The sequence below is a fragment of the Hydra vulgaris genome, chromosome 12, assembly GCF_038396675.1.
Source record: "Hydra vulgaris chromosome 12, alternate assembly HydraT2T_AEP".
NCBI classification, from domain to species: Eukaryota; Metazoa; Cnidaria; class Hydrozoa; order Anthoathecata; family Hydridae; genus Hydra; species Hydra vulgaris.
This window is the reverse complement of record NC_088931.1, coordinates 71,880,001-71,902,333: the sequence shown is the minus strand read 5'-3', so window position 1 is coordinate 71,902,333 and position 22,333 is coordinate 71,880,001. Positions and strand designations below refer to the sequence as shown.

Below are 22,333 nucleotides of genomic sequence, written 5' to 3'. Positions count from 1 at the left end.
GCATTGTTGGATCTTGTTCTGCTGAAGACATGGTTGTCGCTATGAAACAACATTTAACTGAATTTGGAATTGACATAAACAAAGATATTGTTGGCTCAACTCAGGATGGAGCAGCAGTGAATAAAAAATTTATTAGACTTGTGGATATAATTGGCCAGTTCTGCCTAAACCATGCTCTACATTTGGGTGTCTGCGATACTTTATATAAGAAAGAGAATGAAATTGAGGAACACTATTTTGATAGCAATGAATCTGATGAAAGTGATTGCTTTGATGATTGCCTTGATTTGCTAAATGATGACGACATTGAACAATCTGAAATTAGTTATCACGATTTGTTAAAAAATTCTCGAAAGCTTTTCATATTCATAAAAAATTCAACAGTTCGCAACAACATTTTTTTGAGTAAAGTGAAAGCTTTAACAAGACGTGAAATTGAACTACATCTTGATGTAAAAACTCGCTGGAATTCAATTCCAACCATGTTGGACTCGATTATTAAGACTGAAATGGCAATTCGAGAGACTTTATTTGAGTTCAATGCGACACATTTTGGATTCAATTGATTTTATTGCTCTTTGTAATCTTTATGATGCTATGGAACCGATAAAACTTGCAGTTCAACATTTAAGTCAGGAAGATGCAACATTAGCAAGTGCTGAAATAATTTTGGAGTTTATGTTTAAAAAATTGTCAATGATCAACAGCAAAATCAGTGAAGAATTGTACAACAACTTGAAAATCCGTACTGATGAAAGATTGAACAAGGATGTTATGAATCTTTTAAAGAGATTAAAAGATCCTTCAAACACTCCAACAAAAGCAACATTGGTATTTGCTGGTCATCTTGCTTCTCGATTGTTTGGATTTGATGAAGAAACTGAAATAGATGAGTCGATACAATCCGAATCTGAAAATGTTAGTCTATCACTAAACGACGAATTAAACTTGCTTCTTCGTAAAGAACATACAACAACAACAACTGGATCAGATTTCAAATGGTTAAAATCGGAATTCACTCTTTATAAGAACACTGGACAACGTACAGAATACCTTCAAAAATTATTCAATGCACTTTTAAGTATTAAACCAACATCAACTGACGTTGAGCGTGTTTTTTCAGTTTTCACAAATTTTTGCACATAAATTAGATTGTGTTTGTCCGACGAGTCACTTAAAGCTCTTGTCTTTTTAAAATTTTATTATAAAAAATGAAGAAAAAATTGTAGTTTGTATTTGAATAGTTGAATAAATAGTTAAAGTTTTTCATCCTTTAATAAAATTCAAAAATTGCATTTTTTAATAGCTTTATTTATTTAGTCTTCTTCAAGTAAAGCTTCTAAATTTATTTTTGTAAACGACATTGACAAATATAAGGACATTGATGTTTTTTGCTCGTTAACTTGTGTCATTATTTTAATTTCTTATAAAATTTTAAAAAACAATAAAAGCAGCTGTTAACAGCTGTTTTTTTTGAAATTGAAAAACAGTAACAGCTGTTTTTTCAAAACCACTGCTCTTGAAAAACCCTAGTAAACACTCCATTATAAATTCAAAAATTGACGCTTGCTTTGTCTGCTGTCGCGCTGACAAGTTTGGATTTGTAAGCTGCCGCAGTTAAAGGAATATTACCTGATTTGTTAATAATGCTGTCAATAGCATTTTTAATGGCATTAGCACCCATACCACCCAAATTGTTCATATCAAGTAAAGATACTACAAAGTTCGCAGGGGTCTCCTTGCGTTCAATGCGCACAAGAATCAACTCTTCTTCGTCCGTTGTTTTTCTAGCCTGTGAGCCATTGGAGAGAATGAAGAAAAAACTTTTATCATTGATGATTTCAGCAACTTTTTCTTTTACACTGGCAATGCAAGAGATATATTCACGTGCTAAAAAAAGAAATTTGAATAAAAAATATAAAAAAAAAAACTTTAAAAACAACATTTTAAAAATGGACTAAAAAGTAAAAAATAAACTATTTCACGGGATCCAAGGACTTAGTGTAAATACACAACCTGAAATATCCATTAAAGTTAATGACTGAAAATATTGGGCGCCAATAGATACTTAGTTTGACCGACATTTTCAGTCATTGACTTTAATGGATATATCAGGTTGTGTATGTACACTAGGGTTATGACTTTTTTTCAACCCCAGTACTCCTGTACTGTAGTGTGATGAACATTTACTTAAAAAGCTCTAAATGAACTATTATTTGCATATCTTTTGAAAAAAGTTCACCCCGCCATTAAAATATCGATTTTGACATATTACTACTATGTATTCCTAGTGGACACAAGACATGTTTATAACATCTAAAACACGTATTAAAATGCATTAATACATATTTTAGACATTTAAAATGTCATGTCAAAATCGATTTTTCAATGTCGGGATGAACTTTTTTCAAAAGATATGCAAATAATAGTTCTTCTCATGCTTTTTAGGTAAAAATTCATTAAACTACAGTACAGTAGCATGGGGTTGAAAAAAAGTCATAACCCTAATGTACACAAAGTCCTTGGGTCTCGTGAAATAGTTTATTTTTTACTTTTTAGTCCATTTTTAAAATGTTGTTTTAAATAGTTTTTTTTTATTTTTTACTTTTTAGTCCATTATTAAAATGGTGTTTTTAAAAAGTTTTTTTATATATTTTTTTTTATAATTCAACAGCGATTCTACTTATTTACGCTAAACAAAAGCTCTAATAGTTTGTTGTTTGTTTTAATTACTTTTCTTAACGATTTCTTTTATTTACACTAAGGGAGCATCCATAAATTACATAACGCAAAATTAAACTTATAGACAAAGGATCAAAAATCCCTCGCAGTGTCATTAATTAAATTAAGTATATAAACAACCTTTAAAGTCTCCAAAAATTGCTGCGCCAAAGAGCAAAATGATCTCCTACTTATATTTTTTAAATAAGTTTAGCGTTATGTAATTTATGGACAATCCCTAAACTAATGCCTGTTTAGCATTGTTTGTTTTAGTTACTTTTTTAAACGATTTCTTTTATTATTATGCTGACCTTGTGTTTGTTTTGCACGGACACCAAAAAAATAGAAAATAAACAAACCAATAAGAAAGCAAGTTAAATAAAATGTTGTAAAAAAACTAAAAATCATTTAAAAGAAAAAGATTGTAAAGATTATAAAAAAATCAATAACCTGCTTTGTTTCATTTCCTTCTAAAAGAAGTACACCATTAATTCTTTGACATTTTATCAGCGCCTGGAAATGGCACGTAGCATGCTCGGTTTTAGAGCCATTTCATAGGCAGTTCATAACATCTTTGATAATGCATCACAGCTGTTATGTTGTAACGAGTTTTCTATATCAACATTGGTGACTCGACTACTTCCAGGATCTTCAGAGTACCCATTTTCAATTTGTACCGCCTACCTATGACATTGTCCTTTAAGATGGTGATCAACCTTTATTATTATCAAAAAAATTTATGATTAAAGTTAAATAATTCAATAAAAAGTTGGTTCTCTCGCAATGTAATAACTTATAAGATAAATTCACAGCACGGTGAAGCAGTTCTGCTTCCTCTTCATAAAGTATTTTTAACCTTTTTAGTTGATTTTTATCTAGTTAATTTAATTTCTACAGTATCTCGATGATTTAATTATTTCATTTGTACTAAGAAGAATTGTTTCAAATATCTTAAACTTTTCAAACTACGCGAAGCCTAATATAGTTATATAAAAATTAAATTTTTTATTTATAAAATAATTTAGCTTAAGTAAAACTAAAACTAGCGTTAGTATTATTAGAATCTTGTTAGACTTTTCAGGGCAAGGGGCTATTTTAATTATGAAGGCCTTTTTTATGTGCCACAGCATAAAATGACTAAAAAAAAAGTCTTCTTGAATATTTCGGGGCTATCAACATTGCGGGGCCCAGGGTTATAGTTCCCTCTAACCCCAACCCTCTAATCCAGCACTGGAAATAAGACAGGAATATATAAATAAAATTATATCATGATCTTTGATAAATAAAAGAACATTTGTTTTCTTATTAAGCAATCGTAAGATGTTACTTTATATAAAAAATTTTGCTTATTTTATAAAAAAATTGTAAAAGAGCGATGTTTCGAAAGTATTTGTTCTAAACGTAATTTATTTTGCTTTAAGTTTTCTTTGCATTAAAAGTTATTTTCTTTTATTAGTTTTTTTTTTGTAATTGTCTCTCGTTGGTTTAATAATCTTTTTTGCGCTTTTTTTTTTGTTTTTTGAAATGTTCTTAAAATAACTAAAAAATCTGGCCAGTTTTTTGCAACTAAATATTATCTCTGTGGTCAATATTCAAGAGCGATTGCTCCCGTTTCCCGACCAAGCTTGAATTCAAGTATATTTGACTTGCTGATTGCTAGTAAAAACAAAATACTAGTATATATTTTTAGAAATAAAAGTAAGCCTAAAATTAGCCTTTGAACCTGAAATATGATGACAAAGAAACAAAAAAGCTGAAATGTTTTTTTGTTAATAACTCAGTAAATAATTTGTTAAGGTAAGTATAATTACTTCGAAACTTATTTTCTAATGTTTATTTATAAAATAAACACAACTTGTCTCAGCACTCAGCACTTCTTTAAATATTTTTTAGATTTCTTGACATTTTTAAAAAAACAGCTGCTAAACTTACATTTGCTAAACTATTTGAGAACATTTCTGCTATCAAATGAACTTATTAAATGAACATAAATTCATACCTCAATCATCCTATTTAAAGGCTTATGTAACATCAATGCTGGAAGATTCTTGGATTGATACACCAAATTCATTGAGTTGTGAGTTCAATCTTGATAATTAAGCATTAGTGAGCTATTTTGGTAAATTCTTACCTGAAAATGTAACAGTTTTTAAAGATGGCACTGTGTTTGTTAGCTGCTTGGAAAAACATTTTAATTAATTTAGGTTTTCAATAACACCATATCCAATACCATGTATCCCAGGCCTTGTTACAAAATTTCATTGTGAAACAAAAATGAATAACAATAATAAATGTAACTTAAGTTTTTATTGATATTTATATGTTGAAAGTTGAATAATATCATTAGCATATTTTAAATAACCATGCTGTAATTAAATTTTTTCATTTAAGTTTTTGCTTAGCATGAACGTGTAAAAAAAAAACTTTTTTTTACACGTTCATGATTTGTTAGCAAAAATCAAATTTTTTCATAAAAAATGTAAGCAACTTTTCTTCTTCTATATTTCCTAATAATATTGTACTTGGAAGTCTGCAATTGCAAAATTAACCTATTTACTGCAGACAGTATGTAAAAATTAGGATAATCTAAGGTTTTTTCTTTAGTTTGGTTGAAATTGGAATAATATAAAAGATTTTTTTTTAATTTGGTTGAAATATAATGAACTGACCCCAATAAAATTGTCTTCCAAAAATATCAAGTCTAATTTGTGTGACGTTTAAACTAATCCTTATATGTTAAGTTTGTAAACCTTATTTAGTTTATTAATACAATGATTTTAATGTTGTTTTTTAAAATTTTTCTTTTATTGTTGATATTTTATTATTAAATATGTTAGCAGATTTAACATTTTTTAAGGCAAAAAATGATGAGCAATCCAACAGAACAGAAATGTATCAAGCTACATTAGATGTAATGAAACCTCATATCCAGAAGTTAAAAGATTTTATGTATTTTCATGAATCAGCTATAACTACATTCTGTTCAGAAATAAAAAAGCTTTGTCATCCAGAAAGAAAAAAAGATTTCATCTCAGAAACACATTTATTAGCACTTGGTAAATGCATAAATATGTTTGCTGTATTAGGATCATTGAAAAATATGAAAGCGTGTTTGAATAATGATTTTGCATTTTATAAGAGGTAAACAATGGTGATGTATAAAATATTATTATATTTTAATGACATTGTTATATTATGTATTATTTAAACATTAAGTTTACAGATAAGTTCTCCCTTACACAAATAACTTAAAAATCAGATTCCATAACACAAAGTTTTTATTTTACTATTTACGTACTTTAAAACTACATTGTTAGCAAATATTTTTAATGCAAAAAATTATGTTCTTTGTTGGCTGTAAAATTTGTTCAACTGCGTATTTGTGCAATAAAAGTATTTAAAATGTTGACTAATAATATACTTTTTAAATTAACTGTTTGCAGGGGCAACACTACATACTTCACTAAATGGGTTTGGGTTGGTAGTATTTAAGTATGAAGAACAAATAATAGGCTTAGAGTTGGGATTATGACAAAAATAATAGTTTTGCTTTTTTCACTATTTTTATTCCTTTTCTCAGTGGAATTAAATAGCAACAAAGAACTTATACCATTTTTTATTTTTTTGGACATTATATATTTTATTCATGTTGATGACTTCTCAGTCTGTGCATGTTCCAACATTTTTTTTAAAGTTATATATTTTCATAGTTTTTGCCAGAATTATGAAAGTATATAATTCTAATAATGAAAATATGTTTAAAAAACTTTTTTAGAAAGGCAAGGCATTTTTTGTGATTTTGCTACTTTACCCTTTTAATTTTTGTCTTATTAATTATTATTCTTTTTAATAATAATAATTATATCTTTATATTATATTGTAATTATATTAAATTTTTATTAATAATTTATATTTTTATTATTATTTATTATATCTTAATAATTATTATACTTTTAATTAAGAGGTTAAGTTGGGTCTTTCTTTTCTTTGTTATATGTACTTGGGAAGGTTTGTTAAAATTTGTAATTTTTTGTTTGTGATTAGCCTATCTTTTTCTTCCATTCAATCTATCTGGTTGCCCAGTATATTCTTTTTCTGGAGTGTTAGGAGATGACACTGTACATTTATAATTAAATTTGAGACTGTATTTTCTTGTTATTGGGCAGTTTTCTTTATTTATGTAATTGCTGGGCAGGTATTCTAAATTTTCTGATATGGTTTTTATTGTTATGGTTTTTTGTTATTCTCACAATACTTTTTGTGCAGTTTCTCACACTCGCTTTTATTTCGATTGAATAGTTTATTTATTAACAATATAATAGTTTAATAATAGAATGTTTAGGGGTTGGAATGTTGAATATAGTTAATCTATTAGGTTTCGGAAGATATGCCCAATATTGCTTGAAGTGTTTTTTCTATAAATGGGGTTGAACATTGTTAAATTTCTTTTTATTTTATTTTTGTTTTGGATTGTACTTGAAATCAATATAATAAATAATTATTCAATATAATAAATAATTAAATTAAATCAATGTAATAATATAATTAAAATCAATAAAGCCATTTCTTTTTATTTCATCTTCATATTCTAGTATAGAAAATTTAAATGTTTTTTTGTTGACAAATTTTGCATTTATCTGTTGTTTATGGAAGTGGGAATTAGTTTAATTATTTGTCAGGAATAAATATTTGGTTGAAATCAATGTGAATGTTTTTTACTTGGTTACTTGAGCTTAGTGGTTATGAAAGAATACATCTTGACAATACAAGTTGACTGCAAGTAGATTTGTTTGGATTTTTAAAATCTTTTGATTTAAAAACTGCATTTTTTTTTGTATGCTTATAATTTGTGCGTTAGGCTACTTGTGGTTATAACCCTCTCCCAACTCTATAACTCTGAAACTTGACGTTGTTTGTCAAGGTTCGTGTTTTCGGAGGCCGCTGCGCTGAGAAACAAGTTGAGCACGGTACTATGGTGGGAATCGAACTCGGAACCTCTCACTTATGAAGCAAGCGCTCTACCACTACATCACTACTGCATGTATTGGAATTATATTTAAAATCTGTTTTGTTGTTTAAAAAAATAGAAAGAACTTTCTACAGTGGTTAATGGCTCTAATGCTTTTTTGCTGATATTTTTGTGGTTTGTTGCAATTAGTATTTCATTGCTCAGTATTTTAGATATAATAGTATTTTTCTGCTATTTTGTTAAAGCATTTGATTGCTTTAGTGGTATTTTTTTATTTTGTTTTAAACTTAGTTCTTTTTTTTGTCAAGGTTTCTTTTGCTTATGTGACTGAGTTTGCTTTTTGTGGGGTTGTTTCGAAAGCAAGATTTTTTGTTTTGGAATGAGTCTTGGTGGTCTTTTAGTGTTATGAAATCTTCAGGTTTTGCAATTATTTTTCTTTTTGCTTAAAGGGATCTTCACATTCTGGGACAAAGTGTATTTATTTTATAAATTAACATTAGAAAGTAAACAAATTGTTTATTAAGTTGTTTTTAAATGTTTATAAGCTTATTTTTATTTTTATTTTTATTTTTCTGCATTAATTTTTTTGTTTCTTACAAAAATATTTGATTGAATGCTACATTTACTGTAGTGAAAATATTAATGTTTGCATTTGCTGCAGAAGTCTTTTCAAACAGTTTATCAACACACAAGTTTAGGTTTTCTCTTTGTCTTATTGATTATAATGAAGTGTTTGACTGGATTTCAGTTTATATAGCGTTTAAGTTTATGATGTCATTGAATGTTTTGACAAAATGGGAGATGTTGTCTTTTATGTTAGCTTTTAAAATACTTTTATTAAATTACATAATAGTCTTTTGCAGGAGAGTGCAGTAAGCGAACTAATTAAGATTAGGGTTTTTGCAGCTTTCTTTTACATAAGGGCGTTGATTGCCTTTTTATTTATTCTGTATCTAATTTGCTAGTTTTTTGTTCTATCAAAATAATTTACTTATTATTAATTAGTTTTAATAAACACCATTATTAATAATGGATAATTGATGATTATCAACAACTGTTAATTTGGTCTAACTTGCTGAATATTTTTTATTTAGATATAGATGAAAATAATATAAACAGCAACATTAGTTTAAAATTCAAGTTCATTTTTCACAATATATTTTTTTATTTAGCAAGATATAATTGAAGTTATTTTTAAAAAAGAAAAATTTTATTTATATTTAACAAAAAAGAAAACTCAAAAATTTAAATAAAATTTAAATTGGGATCAATGATAAATGCTTTGTTCTGAACAGATTTTTTTTTAAAGAAATAATTTGCAAGCTGGAAATTTCTTTTGTAAAAAACATTGTCTTAAAAATGATTAAATTTTTTGTTAATTAAACAAGTAATTTTTTTTAGTAAGCTTAATTAACACTAAACTTATTTCCTAAGGTTTATTTAAGATATGAACTCAACTTGTCTTAACACTTAAAGAGATTTTAAGTTAAATAATAGAACAATCTCGTTTTCTTATGACTAGGAATTTAGTTAAAACTTATTCATTTTTAAACCAACTATTTTAAAATTTACATTAAAAATTTTACCTGGTGCATGAAAATGACTTTTTTCAAAATGATTATAGTAAAAACATTTTTGAGTTCAATTTTATGTATTTAAAAGTACCTCAAGTCAAATATAATAATAAACATATAGGGACCATTGTCTTTAATTACTTACTAAGTTCAGTTAACTTTAATCACTTTAATAAATAGTTAATTAGAATTTTTCTAATTTTTTTTTTTTGAAACAAGATTATGGTTCAAAGATCATAGAAAAGCACACACGCTTATCTATAATATAATAAATTACTCACATTTGCTATTTAAAAAATACAATAAATTCAGTTTTAAACTACAGTTTTGTCATAATTGAATAAGAATTTATTTTTTAATAGAATTTTTGTTCATTCTTTTTGAACAAACATTTTAAATTTTCAATGTTTATGGTACTAAAAGTATTTTAAAAAGTACTCTGTAATAGCAAGAAACTTGTCTAATAAATTTTTTTTGTAGGGCTGAGACATTTCTTAAACAGACCACAAACGATGCTCGAGCACTGCAAGAGTCACAAAATCTTACTATGTTTCTTGCAACTCATGATATAATTACTACTAAATTAAAAGCTGGTCTTGAAGACATAGAAGGAAGTGATGAAGTTTTAGCTGATATTATTCAGCAAGCATGCTATTTCTTTGAATTCAAAATGTATGTTCTACCAAAAGAAAAACATCTTTTACTTAAGGTACATTTAATTTTGTGTTACAAAGTGTCAAGTGTGTATATATATATATATATATATATATATATATATATATATATATATATATATATATATATATATATATATATATATATATATATATATATATATATATATATATATATATATATATATATATATAAAAATAAAGTTTTGAGAGGGCGAACTTATTACTAAAAATGCCACTTAACTTATGTTACACGGAAAACAAGGTAAAAAAATTGCTTTAACTTTTAGGTCAGATTTTTGAAAACCAGTAAAGCGGTTTGTATTAGAAACTTTCACAAGATTTTTTGATACTATATATTTAACTTATGTTACATCACTTAGGTTACCGAGCGATTATTATCGTAGATTTTTTATATCTATTATCAAGATTTAGAGTTACATAACAAAAGAGTATTGAACTCATTCATTAAAAATAATGAATGAGTTCAATACTCTTAGGAGGGAGAGGGGGTTCAGGTATATTTGATCATTTGTCACAGAAAGGAAAAGGTTAAGAATTGACAAATATAGGGTGAGGTGCTTTATAAATGACCCCCTTAATTGCATATACAAATGATTTGTTTTACTAAATTAAAAAAAAAAAGATTCTAACTGTTGTTTTTTTACATTAGGAGAATAGCAAATAAATCTTTTTTTTTTTTTTCTAAATAAAAATACGAATAGATAAACAAACAAAAGAACAATAATATAAATAATTTTAATTAACATTAAAAAAAATAAAAGATTTTTTCTTAATTCTCTTAATTTGAAAAGTTTCAGTTAGAACCTTGTCAAACCAACGCAACGAAAAAAAGTTACTTAATGACGTAATTCATTTTGTTAACAAAAAAGCGCCAGAACTTTAGTAAATGCATGTGGTTTTAACTTATGTACACAAATTTAAAATAAAAATGTGCTTTAACTATGCATTATTATTCAAAGCTTTAAATACAAGAATCTAAAATTTAGTTAAAAAAAGTTTTTTAACTAAATTTTCTGAAAAACAAAACCTTCTTATGTTTTTGTTAACCTACAAAACATGAAAATTGCAAAAGTTCTTTCGTTATTTTCTTGAAATATATATATTTTATAAAGTATAAAATCTGACAAACCACAATTTGAACATGTTAACTCTTTTTTCAACCTAAATTAATTCTGATTATGCAAATAAATTTCATGGTTAAATTAACATTTTACAATGATACTTTTTTTTATCATATGACAATGAAAAAAACTATAACTTTCGGAAGCATAAAAATGACTTAAATAAATTAATTTTAGTACTAAAGGTATATTTTAAATAAACTTTCATGTGTCTACATCGATATTCATTTGCTGAAAGTTGATGAAAAAGAGAATAAAGTTTGACTAATTTTTCATTTTCTGCTTTGAAATTGCCCACATAAATATATATATATATATATATATATATATATATATATATATATATATATATATATATATATATATATATATATATATATATATATATATGTATATGTATATATATATATATATATATATATATATATATATATATATATATATATATATATATATATATATATATATATATATACAGGGTGATTTAATCAAAAGTATAAACTTTAAAATTGAATAAAAATTGTAGATCAAATTGGATTATTAAGTTCGATACACCATTTTAAAGATAAATTAAAAGGAAATTGAGTGATAAGAATTAATTTTTTATTTTTTATCAATATGACCTCCGTTTTTTTCAATTAATAAATGACATCTTTTTGTAAAATTCAAAAATGTTGATTCCAAAGCCGAAGTGTTTATTTTTTGGATTTCTCTCATGATGTTCTCTTTTAAATCATCCAAAGTCTTCGGTAATGGCTTATAAACTTTAGACTTAAGATAACCCCATAGGAAATAATCACATGGATTGAGATCTGGTGATCGTGGAGGCCATTGTTGCTTGGTAATGAATTTCTCCCCAAATTTACTTTGTAACCACTCTTGAACCATATTAGCAGTATGCGGAGTAGCCCCATCTTGTTGCGGAGTAGCCCCATCTTGTTGAAAGTAGTATTTTTTGTGACTCTCAACTCTATAGTGCTTAGGCCACAAAAAAATTTTAAGCATATCCAGGTAATTGTGCTGATTTACTGTTCCTTCGAAAAAGTAGGGTCCGTAGATTTTTCGACAGGAAATGGCACACCAAACCAAAACTTTTGCATCGTGCAACAGTTTCTCTATCCAATCCTCAGGTCTCTCATTCAGCCACATTCTGTTATTTTGCTTGTTGATCGACTCAGTAAGGTAAAAATAGGCTTCATCTGTAGTGATCAACCATTTGTGAACATCCTTTTCCAAGTCCAGCCACCATTGAGCAAAAATGACCCTTTTTTTATAATCAAGTGGCAATAGTTGATGAGCACTCTGGTATTTATACGGTTTGAGTTGTAAATCTTTGAGAAGAATATCACGGCAAAGGCTGTATGAAATTTCAACATCAACTGAGGCTTTTCTGATCGACAATGTATGATCTTCGAAGAAGAGTACTTTCAACTTATTTCTGGCATTAATTCAAATGTCTCGCTCATTCCTCGGTTTTGGTGGCAAATCAAGTATTGTTCCGGTTGTATCAAATTTTTTAGATAATTTTTGTGATAGCTGTTGCCGTTGGACATGGTCTGTTCTTAAATTTACTTCTATAAGCTCTCTGAACCAGACTTACGCTCTTCAACTCGACCAATTTTTTTGTTAAAAATATGCGTTTTTAAATATCGTATCTCATGGCTATGCTGTTATTTTAATTTTTTTGAAGTTATTAACATTAAATTTCCTTTTTAATGAGCTTTAAAATGTACTATCGCATGTAATGTATTTGCAATCGAAAAATTAATTATGTTAATTATATATATATATATATATATATATATATATATATATATATATATATATATATATATATATATATATATTACAAGTAATTATGAAAAAAATAATTTATTTCGAATTTAAAAAAGATAGTTGATTTAAAGAATGCATTAAACAAAATAATCTTACAATATCTTTTAAGTAAAATGCAAATTTTAAAATTATTTAAATTAATTTTATTGATTATTATTGGTATGTTAATCACTATTTTTTGAAATTTGGTCAACAATTTGAGATTAAAAAGAACGAGAGCATCTAAGCACAACATCAAGTTTAAAATAAAAATCAATTTTATTTTCATTGTTTTTATTTTTAAATACATACATTTTAGGTTATAGGATTCACCTTGTTTCTATTAGACGGAAAAAATGCTAACGTTAACAAACTTGATCAAAAACGTAGAATCAGCATTAATAAAATTGATAAGTTTTTTAAGGTAATTTTTACTTTTACTGTTATCATCTATGTACATTATACTGTTATACTTTAAGTGTTATTATTTATGTATATTATATTATTAAATTTTAAGTCTTGTTGTTTATGTATATTATTCTGTTATACTTTAAGTGTTATCATTTATGTATACTATACTGTTATATTTTATGTGTTATCATTTATGTGTATTATACTGTTATATTTCAAGTGTTGTCATTTATGTATATTATACTGTTATACTTGTGTATTATATTTTAAGTTTTATCATTTACGTATATTATTACTGTTATACTTAAATTGTTATTATTTTTTTTTTTTTAGCATTTCAATATTATACTCATGCAAAATTGCATACACCTTTTAATACAAAAGTGTATGCTTTTATTACCCACACAATCCAATTTTTGTGTTAATCTTACATTTTCCAACATCAGTGTTTTCGGTGATACTTTTTTGATAATTTTAAATATTTTCTTGTAAAAATTAAAGTATTGATGCATATCGATTTCAAACTAAATTAAAGTTGACCATAACTATTGTTTAAATCAGTAGAAGCTTAATTAATTAATGTTTGATTAATTAAAGTTTAAAAAATTCCAGCACTTATTACTCAGAAATAAAATATTCAACAGCAAGTATTTTAGCTAATAAATTCTTGTTTTTCCTGTTTCAATTATGCTCAAAACATACATTTTCCAGTTTTTCCAGCATGTTTTTCAAAAGCAGCCCTTTCCAGTTTTCCAGCTAGTGGACACTCTTATAATAGACTTGTATATAATTAGTTTTATGCTTAGACTTGTGTTTGGACTTGATTCACAATGGTTTTTAGATATTTATAGATATAAGTTTTGGTCATTTTTGTTGCATGATGAGTTGTTTCAAAAGTAAGACAATAATATCAATTAAATATTAAATGTTATATTTAATATATAATAATTATATTTAATAAATATTATATTTAATATAATAAAATAATATATTAAATATTATATTTAAAAAAATTATAATTAAAAAAAAAAAGCATTAAATTTTTGACAGCTAAAAAGGCTATTTTTGTTCATGATGGAATTGTACCCAATCTTTATCAGAGTTCACCACTCTTAGATTATTTAATTCCGTAGTTATATAAGACTTGTAATGACTATTGAATTTTAATTTAAATAAACTTTTTTTTAGTCAATCGTTATTGCAATAATGTAGTCATATTCATAGATATGTTTATATATTTATGAATGTCTTTTGTATTTTATGTCTATTGTATCTTTTGATATTCCTATCTTACTTTTATGATTTCATTGTAACATTGCTGCAAAACATTATTTCATTGTAACATTGCTGCAAAACATTAATTCATTGTAACATTGCTGCAAAACATTAATTCATTGTAACATTGCTGCAAAACATTAATTCATTGTAACATTGCTGCAAAACATTAATTCATTGTAACATTGCTGCAAAACATTAATTCATTTTTGTTTCTGAACACATTTTTTTTCCTCAAGATTAGTGTGTTGTGGTGAGAAAAGGTTTTCAAAACTAATGAAAGAAGTTTAAAAAAATATATAATAATCTTCTTAACTATAATGACCCTCTGAGCCTTGGAGTGGGAAATATGTTTTAAAAAGTATTACTTACTGCTAATTCTATTCTTTATCTTTTTAAAACTATGAACAGTTTTTTGTCATATTTGAGCTTTTTTTTTTAATGATACCCTTTCTCTTTTAGACTATATGTAAAAGTGCTTTGTGAACATTGTTCGTCTTTCTTTAAGGTGCTAAATTTGATTCCTGCCTTACTGTCATCAGGTTGCATTTCTTTCTCATTGTCATAAGTCTTTCTGGTTGTTACTTGTACAAGCTATTATTAGTTTTATGGAAGAAATAAGAAAAAATAATATTTTAAATAAAAATTAATTTCATAAAAGTTCATCCTTGTCAGATTCATTCTGTTTAGTTAAATATTTTCATGGTGATTGTTCCGTTATGTTAAAAAAATTGTTAATCTAGTTTTATTTCTAAGTACATCAATGCTTTCTCTCCCATTATAATTTTTTTTCCTTACTTATATTATTTGAAGTTTATGAAGTCTTCTTGCCACATATTTTGTACCTTTTCCCCTACCTTCTTGCTTATATTCATTTTAAAAAAATTTAAAAAGTGTAATAGAGGATGCTTGTAGTCTTTTTGCGTGTGAATTTGTATAAAAAATAAAAATTAATTATTTTAAATTTTGTGATTAAAAAAAAAATATATATACTTAGTATATATGTCCTAGTCATGATGTTCAACTGATTTTATATTAAAACAGGTGAGACTCCTTGGCTGTGGGGAAAGCAACTTATCTAGGAGAATTAAAAACTCTGAATAAAATTATTTAAAACGTTATCCACTAAAATTTGTTTAAAAATTCATATGAATTGTTTTTGATTAGTAAATATATTAATATATTGTTGATTGTAAATATATTGTTGATTGTTTTCAAAAAACAACCAATCAATGTACTTCAGTATTGTTTTATTAGTAATATAACATACAGACATGTCTGCAGTTTTGCAGATATATATGCAACCCTCAGAATAAGGAAAAATGAGATCAGCTAAGGGGTTACCATAAAAGATAAAAACGAGGTCTGCAATTTTTTGCCGACCTTGAAGTGTTAGAATGCATTGCCAAATGCCGACCCTAATTCTGAGGGTTGTATATGTATATGTATATATATATATATATATATATATATATATATATATATATATATATATATATATATATATATATATATATATATATATATATATATATGTTTATATATATATTTATATATATATATGTATATATATGTATATATATATATGCAGATATATTTGTGTGTATATATATATGCATGTATATATATATGTATATATATACATATATATTTATAAATATATACAGCTATGCACAAAAGTTTAATCTGGATCAAGAGTTTTTCATAACTATGTGCCAGTTTTTTGAACATTAAAGTTTAATGGATGTAAATTTTAAGTTTATTTTTTTGTGTTTTGCTATTTATATTTGTATCGATAAAATAGACAAAAAAATATATTAACACATACTACACTACTTCCATAAATCTAATTAAATGTTATACGATGTATTTTACTGATGACATAAAAGTTTAATCAAGTTAATTATACATTTTTTACACTCAATAACTAATTATTATACTTAAATACGGCTATAAATTATAAATATAAAAAGTACTCATGATTCTTAAATAAAAAAATAATTTTAAAATTACAAAAATATATTTTAATTGAAAAAAATTATCTAAAGAATAAAAGCAATATTTTAAATTTCAATTCGCTTGTAAATAGGTAGAAAAGCAGTGTCAGCATCAAATGGCAAATTATTGGACTGGTCAAATCAAAAAATCATAACAACGTTGAAATTACTTATGGGTGTTTCTGAATTTTGTTTGCAAAAAAACAGTGAAAATCTTATAGCTAACAGGTAACGATGTTGACAGGCCTCGTTTTGGAAGACCACTGAAGCTTAGTGACTGTGACAAAAGTAGCATATTCAGAACCAGTATAAAAAATCCTAGGCTCAGCAACAAATGCTTCCTCAAATATTCAATCAATCCTTTTCTAATCGAAATGTAAGCAAAGAACTTATTAGAAGAACATTAGCAAAAAGGTTTTGGGTCTTACATTGCAATAAGAAGGCTATCTTGTCAATCATGGACCGACGCAAAAGACGAAAATAGTGTAAAGAACGTTTGCATTGGGTAGTTGAAGATTAAGCAAAAGTGATTTTTTCAGGTTGTGAACTGCAAATGAAGAATATACGTTAAAAGATTTGCAACGGAGAAGTATTGCAAGCGCTATTTACAAGCAAGATGACAAGTTGGTACAGGCTCAGTAGGCATATAGGGATGTTTTTCCCACAAAGCCCTTGGTTTTTGTAGGTGTATCAATCAATATACCAAAAACACACTTGAAACATGTTTGATTCCATTGACAAGGCAATTGTACGGCTCCAGCACATACAGCACATAGTATAACAAACTGGTTTACCATAAAGAAGATCAGTTTGTTGCTTTAGTGCCATAGATCATAGATCATCAGATATCAACCCAATAGAAAATATGTGGTCATGGATCGATACTCAATTAGTAAACCATCAAATTCAATCAACTGAGTAGTTGAAACAACTTCTTAATGAGTACTAGTTAAAAGTGCCACATGCGATGTGCATGAAATTGGTCGAATAAATACAGAGACCAGTTCTTCTATGCTATCGAGCCAATGGAGGACACTTTAAATATTAATATTTTTTTTTAATTTTTTGTGTTCTAAACCTTAACTCGATTAAACTTTTGTGCTTTAACTCATTTTATGATTATATAATTATTTATTTAATCTTATCTTGTTGATGTTAATTGTATAGCTAATAGATTGTTCTTTTAAAAATAAATACAAATTAATTAAATCCATTTTCCTGATTTTTTATAGTTGAAAAAACCCTGAAAAGTTTAATTAAAATTACCATCTTGATTAAAGTTTTGTTCATAGCTATATATATATATATATATATATATATATATATATATATATATATATATATATATATATATATATATATATATATATATATATATATATATATATATATATATATATACATATATATATATATACATATATATATATATACATATATATATATATATATATATATATTTTTATTTATTTAACTTTTGTATAAATATAATGTAGATATATATTTATGTGTTAGCAATTACCAGTTGTTCCACTTTATGGAGATATGCAAATCTCACTTATTTCATATGTCAAAAATTGTCCACATTTTGATGGATCTAAATGGAGTTGTGCATCTGAAAATGCAGAGGAGAAGATTGGCATGATGCAATACAATTTAACTGGAAAAATTGATTCGATTCGTGATGAGCATGTTAAGTTTATGTCAGAGCTATCAAAAATAAATAATGAGGTATTGTTATAAAATATTTTATGCTGACATAATATACTTTACTGACTTTATTTTCAGAAACAGTTCAAATGCAGTTTTTGTTTGTTAGTTGCTGTTATTGAAATAAAGATAAAAGTAATATAATATGATCAAAGAAAACTTTTTTTTTCACTGTTTATTTTAATACATAGATACGCACTTTTTGTTGATTCATATTTATCCATTTTCATATATGATTCATATTTTATTAATTGAACTTTCGCCTTTGTTACATATATAAATAAAATTTATTTTAAAATAATTTTAAATAATTTTTTTTTTGTTTCTGATTATTAACATTATTATTGCCTCTGTCATTCTATGTTGGGCCCAAAAACCTATTTTACATGAAAGACCTCGTAGGTGCTTTAAAATTTAAACTTAAATAGCTAATTTTTTATATATTGTATGTTTTGATCTAAATATCAATTGCAAATAAAAATTTACTAAAATGGGTGTTTCATTTCTTTATGATAGTAATGAATATATAAAATTACTATCTTAAAGATATAAAAATACCCATTTTACTAAACACTTTCTTTTTTATCAAGCTGCAATTACCGAAAGAATGTATAAAGTATCATAAGTTATAAAGTATAAAGTATCATAATTATTTATTTTTATAATTTAAAAAAAAGTCAAAAATAAATAAAAAATGTCATTTTTATTTGATTTTATAAAATCAAAATGTATAAAACTTTTTAGTTCACAAGTTAACAAGGATTATGGATAAGGTAACTATTGAACAAAAAATTTAAAAATTTTTTTTAATTAATTTAGGTCCAAGTATACCATTTAGAAAAAAGTTAGCTTTTCAAATGGAGTATTTAAGTTTTTGAAAGGTCTTTCAAGTATCCTAGATTTTGAGCCCTAATAGGGCTAACATGGGCCCCTAAATTTATCAGATAAAAATTGTATTAATAATTGCATATTGAATATCATTGTATTTTAAGTATAATAAAATGGATAAATTGAAGATTTTTTATTGTAAGGTTAATTTAAATTTAATTTAAGAACTGTTTTTTTTTTTAGTATAACAATACTAAAGTAAAGAAGACTCTTTCTATTGAAGAATGTCGTGGACTAACAGATTTAGCTTTGCGTGGCTTGCGATTAATATCTAGTTGGAATGCACAAGTTATGGAGCTGGCAAGAAATTTTTTGTTTATAATTATAGTTTTATTTTTTGATTGATAAGCTATAATTTTAAGTTTTAATCTAGTTTTACTGGAAACTACTCCATCTTACTGATAAATACTCTAATCCGCAATGTCCTGAAACTGCAGAAGAATATGAGCGTGTGAGAAATTTTTTTAATACAAAAATTTAATTTTGTTTATAAATTTAATTTTGTTTATAAATTTTATAATTTTAAAGCTTATTTGTTAAATTTTATTCATTCTATTATAATTCATTCATTCTATTATAATTTTTTTTGCGTAGGCTACTCGTTATAATTATGATAGTAATGAGAAGTTTGCACTTGTACAGGTTAAAATTGTTTTTTAATTCATTCAAATTTTCTTCATTTCCTGTTTAATGTAATTTGACAATTTATAATTTTTTTTTCAGACTATGAGTATGATTAAAGGACTTTCAGGAATAATGTTTCGTCTTGAAGGAATTTTTTCAAATGCGATTCGTTGTTTTATTCATGCTGAACTGCAAGACTTTGTCCAAAATACTATGCGTGAACCATTGCGTAAGGCTGCTAAAAGTTCCAAAAAAACTCTTATGAAAACGTGAGTCTCAATTATACAATAAAAGTATTTAATTTGTGTACACAACCATTTTCTGATGTTAATGCTCTTAACTAGTTCCAAATAGTAAATCCTCCTTCATAATAATTCTTTTTAAAGGTTTATATATGTATATATAAAAATATTTAAGGTGAGGTCTTTTTATAAAATAGAGCACCAGTGTTGTTCTGGCAGCTATCTATAACACAATGAACTTAAAGATGCTGTAAATATATGGTTGTTCGTTGTTCCATGAAATTTTGCTATCAATGCTTTACTCAATATTTTGCTTCAAAATCACTGCTCATATTTATAAATTCCTTTGTGATACTTATATCTAATACTAGTAAATACTGGGGTTGATATTTGACCGAGGCCGGGGCCGGGTTGATAAAGTGTAGCCGGGGCCAAGGCCAGGTTTGTGACCCGGCTTAGATAAACATACATCCTAAAGTATATTTTTTAAATTCAAAATTCATGTTACTTTTTGAATATATATATGCATATATAAACATCATTATGATCAACATGATCATCATAATCATCATTACCATCATCATCATTTGATCATCCTCTATTTTGGCAAATACTACACCATATAAATACTAAAGTTGATATAAAAATGAAAGGGTATTGTATGTCAGCATCTAAATAAATAGCAAACATATATGTTTATATCCATATTATGTATGCATAAAGCCCATCTCAGAAGCTTTTATTCCTTCTGGACAAAAAGTTTGGAAGCTTTTATTTCTACTCTTCAATTTTAAGTCAAGCCTCATTCTCCATATTTTTCACCATCTTGAGCTTTATTAAACAATCATTTTTTTCATCTTTTTTACAAGTACATCTCTCTTAAGAACAAATGTCCTTTTATTATTCCAAGAAGCTAATGTAAAAAGGTGGCCATACTCTTCCGGCCAGTTAAACAGATTAACCCATTTTTAAATATGCAAATCACTCTGGCTTCCAATGCTGAAGTTAATTCTCAATTAAACACTTCTACAGTTTGTGCTTCATCAAGATTTCTATCTTAGACTTAAAAAAGTATTCTCCAGAACTCTCTTCAATTTTTGCTAAATTTCTAAAAAGTGCTAAACAAATGATCCCAATTTTTCAAAACTTTTGACATCTCAAACTATCCTACAATTAGTCTTCACTCTGTTATTAATTTCTTTAGATAAAACTTTTGAGATTAAATTATTTCTTTCTAACTGCAGTATTAAAGTTATTCTTGAAGGCCTACAATCTTCTTTATTTTAAGTAACTTTGAGGGTACCACAAGGTTCTATGTTTGCTTCTGTACTGTTTCTTATCTACAATATCGATCTTCATGAAAATTTTCCATCTAAAATGGCTCTTTGCTGACGACTCAACTTTATACTCTTGTCTTGACAAAAAATCTTCATTTTTTAATTGCTTAGAACAAGCAGCCGATTTTAAATCTGATCTCTCTTCTGTAACAGCCTAAGGCTTGCAATGGCTTATGGATTTAAATTCTGGACTTTAAATCCACAGTTTTTGCTAGACAACAAAACTCATTTATTTACTGGAAAAAAATATTGCAATATTGTTGGCATTCCTATATTGACAATTAACAACTTCTTACTCTCAGATTAAGTCTAAAAGCACATTGTAAATGTAATTAGACCTGCTTTATCTGCCAAGCTTGAGCCACTCTCCCATTGTTGTAAGGTTGCATTTCTTTTTTCTTTTTTTTGTACTAATACCATCATGGTTAATGCTCAAATAAGTTATCATGTCTATTGCAATAAACCAAAACTCATTAGTGTTTGGCTTCTTATTCAACAAGTCGAATCCTTTCACTGTATCTGTCCCTTCATGCTATAAAAACTTTTATTAATCCAGTTTTTTTCCTTGCACATCAAAAAAACCACATAACTCTTAGCCATTTTAATGTTTTTCTTTTATATACAACCTACAACATTTTAAATCTTCAGTAAACTTTTTCCTAGTATTTTTTCTCTATTTTAAAGTAACTCATTTTTTTCTATTTTTTTTTTTCTATTTTTCTATTTATTTTCATTCTTTTTTAAAGTAACTCAACTTATTCTCTAATTTAAAGTAACTCATATCTTAATAGTAGTTGCTTGCAATATTGTTGGAAGTAAATTAGAGTTTAAAAATATATAAATATATGCCATTATTCAATAAATAAAGCATAAATGTAAGCATAAAATTATAATGTATAAAGTGTTATAAATTATTTTCTAGCCCCAGCTATCAACCCCTGCTAAATGTTA

At 26.0% G+C, this 22,333-nt stretch overlaps 1 protein-coding gene across 2 annotated transcripts in view; it reads left to right on the top strand.

Moving 5' to 3' along the window:
- The window catches only part of LOC100213024 (cytoplasmic FMR1-interacting protein 1 homolog), a 96,744-nt gene that overhangs the window by 16,575 nt on the left and 57,836 nt on the right, over window positions 1-22,333 (top strand). For both annotated transcript variants that reach the window (XM_065814322.1, XM_065814323.1), the window contains exons 3-10: window positions 5,579-5,862; window positions 9,745-9,973; window positions 13,218-13,322; window positions 18,097-18,312; window positions 19,363-19,479; window positions 19,553-19,630; window positions 19,774-19,821; window positions 19,903-20,072. In XM_065814322.1, coding sequence (XP_065670394.1) covers window positions 5,579-5,862; window positions 9,745-9,973; window positions 13,218-13,322; window positions 18,097-18,312; window positions 19,363-19,479; window positions 19,553-19,630; window positions 19,774-19,821; window positions 19,903-20,072 — 1,247 coding nt within the window. The remainder of the gene's footprint in view (window positions 1-5,578; window positions 5,863-9,744; window positions 9,974-13,217; window positions 13,323-18,096; window positions 18,313-19,362; window positions 19,480-19,552; window positions 19,631-19,773; window positions 19,822-19,902; window positions 20,073-22,333) is intronic.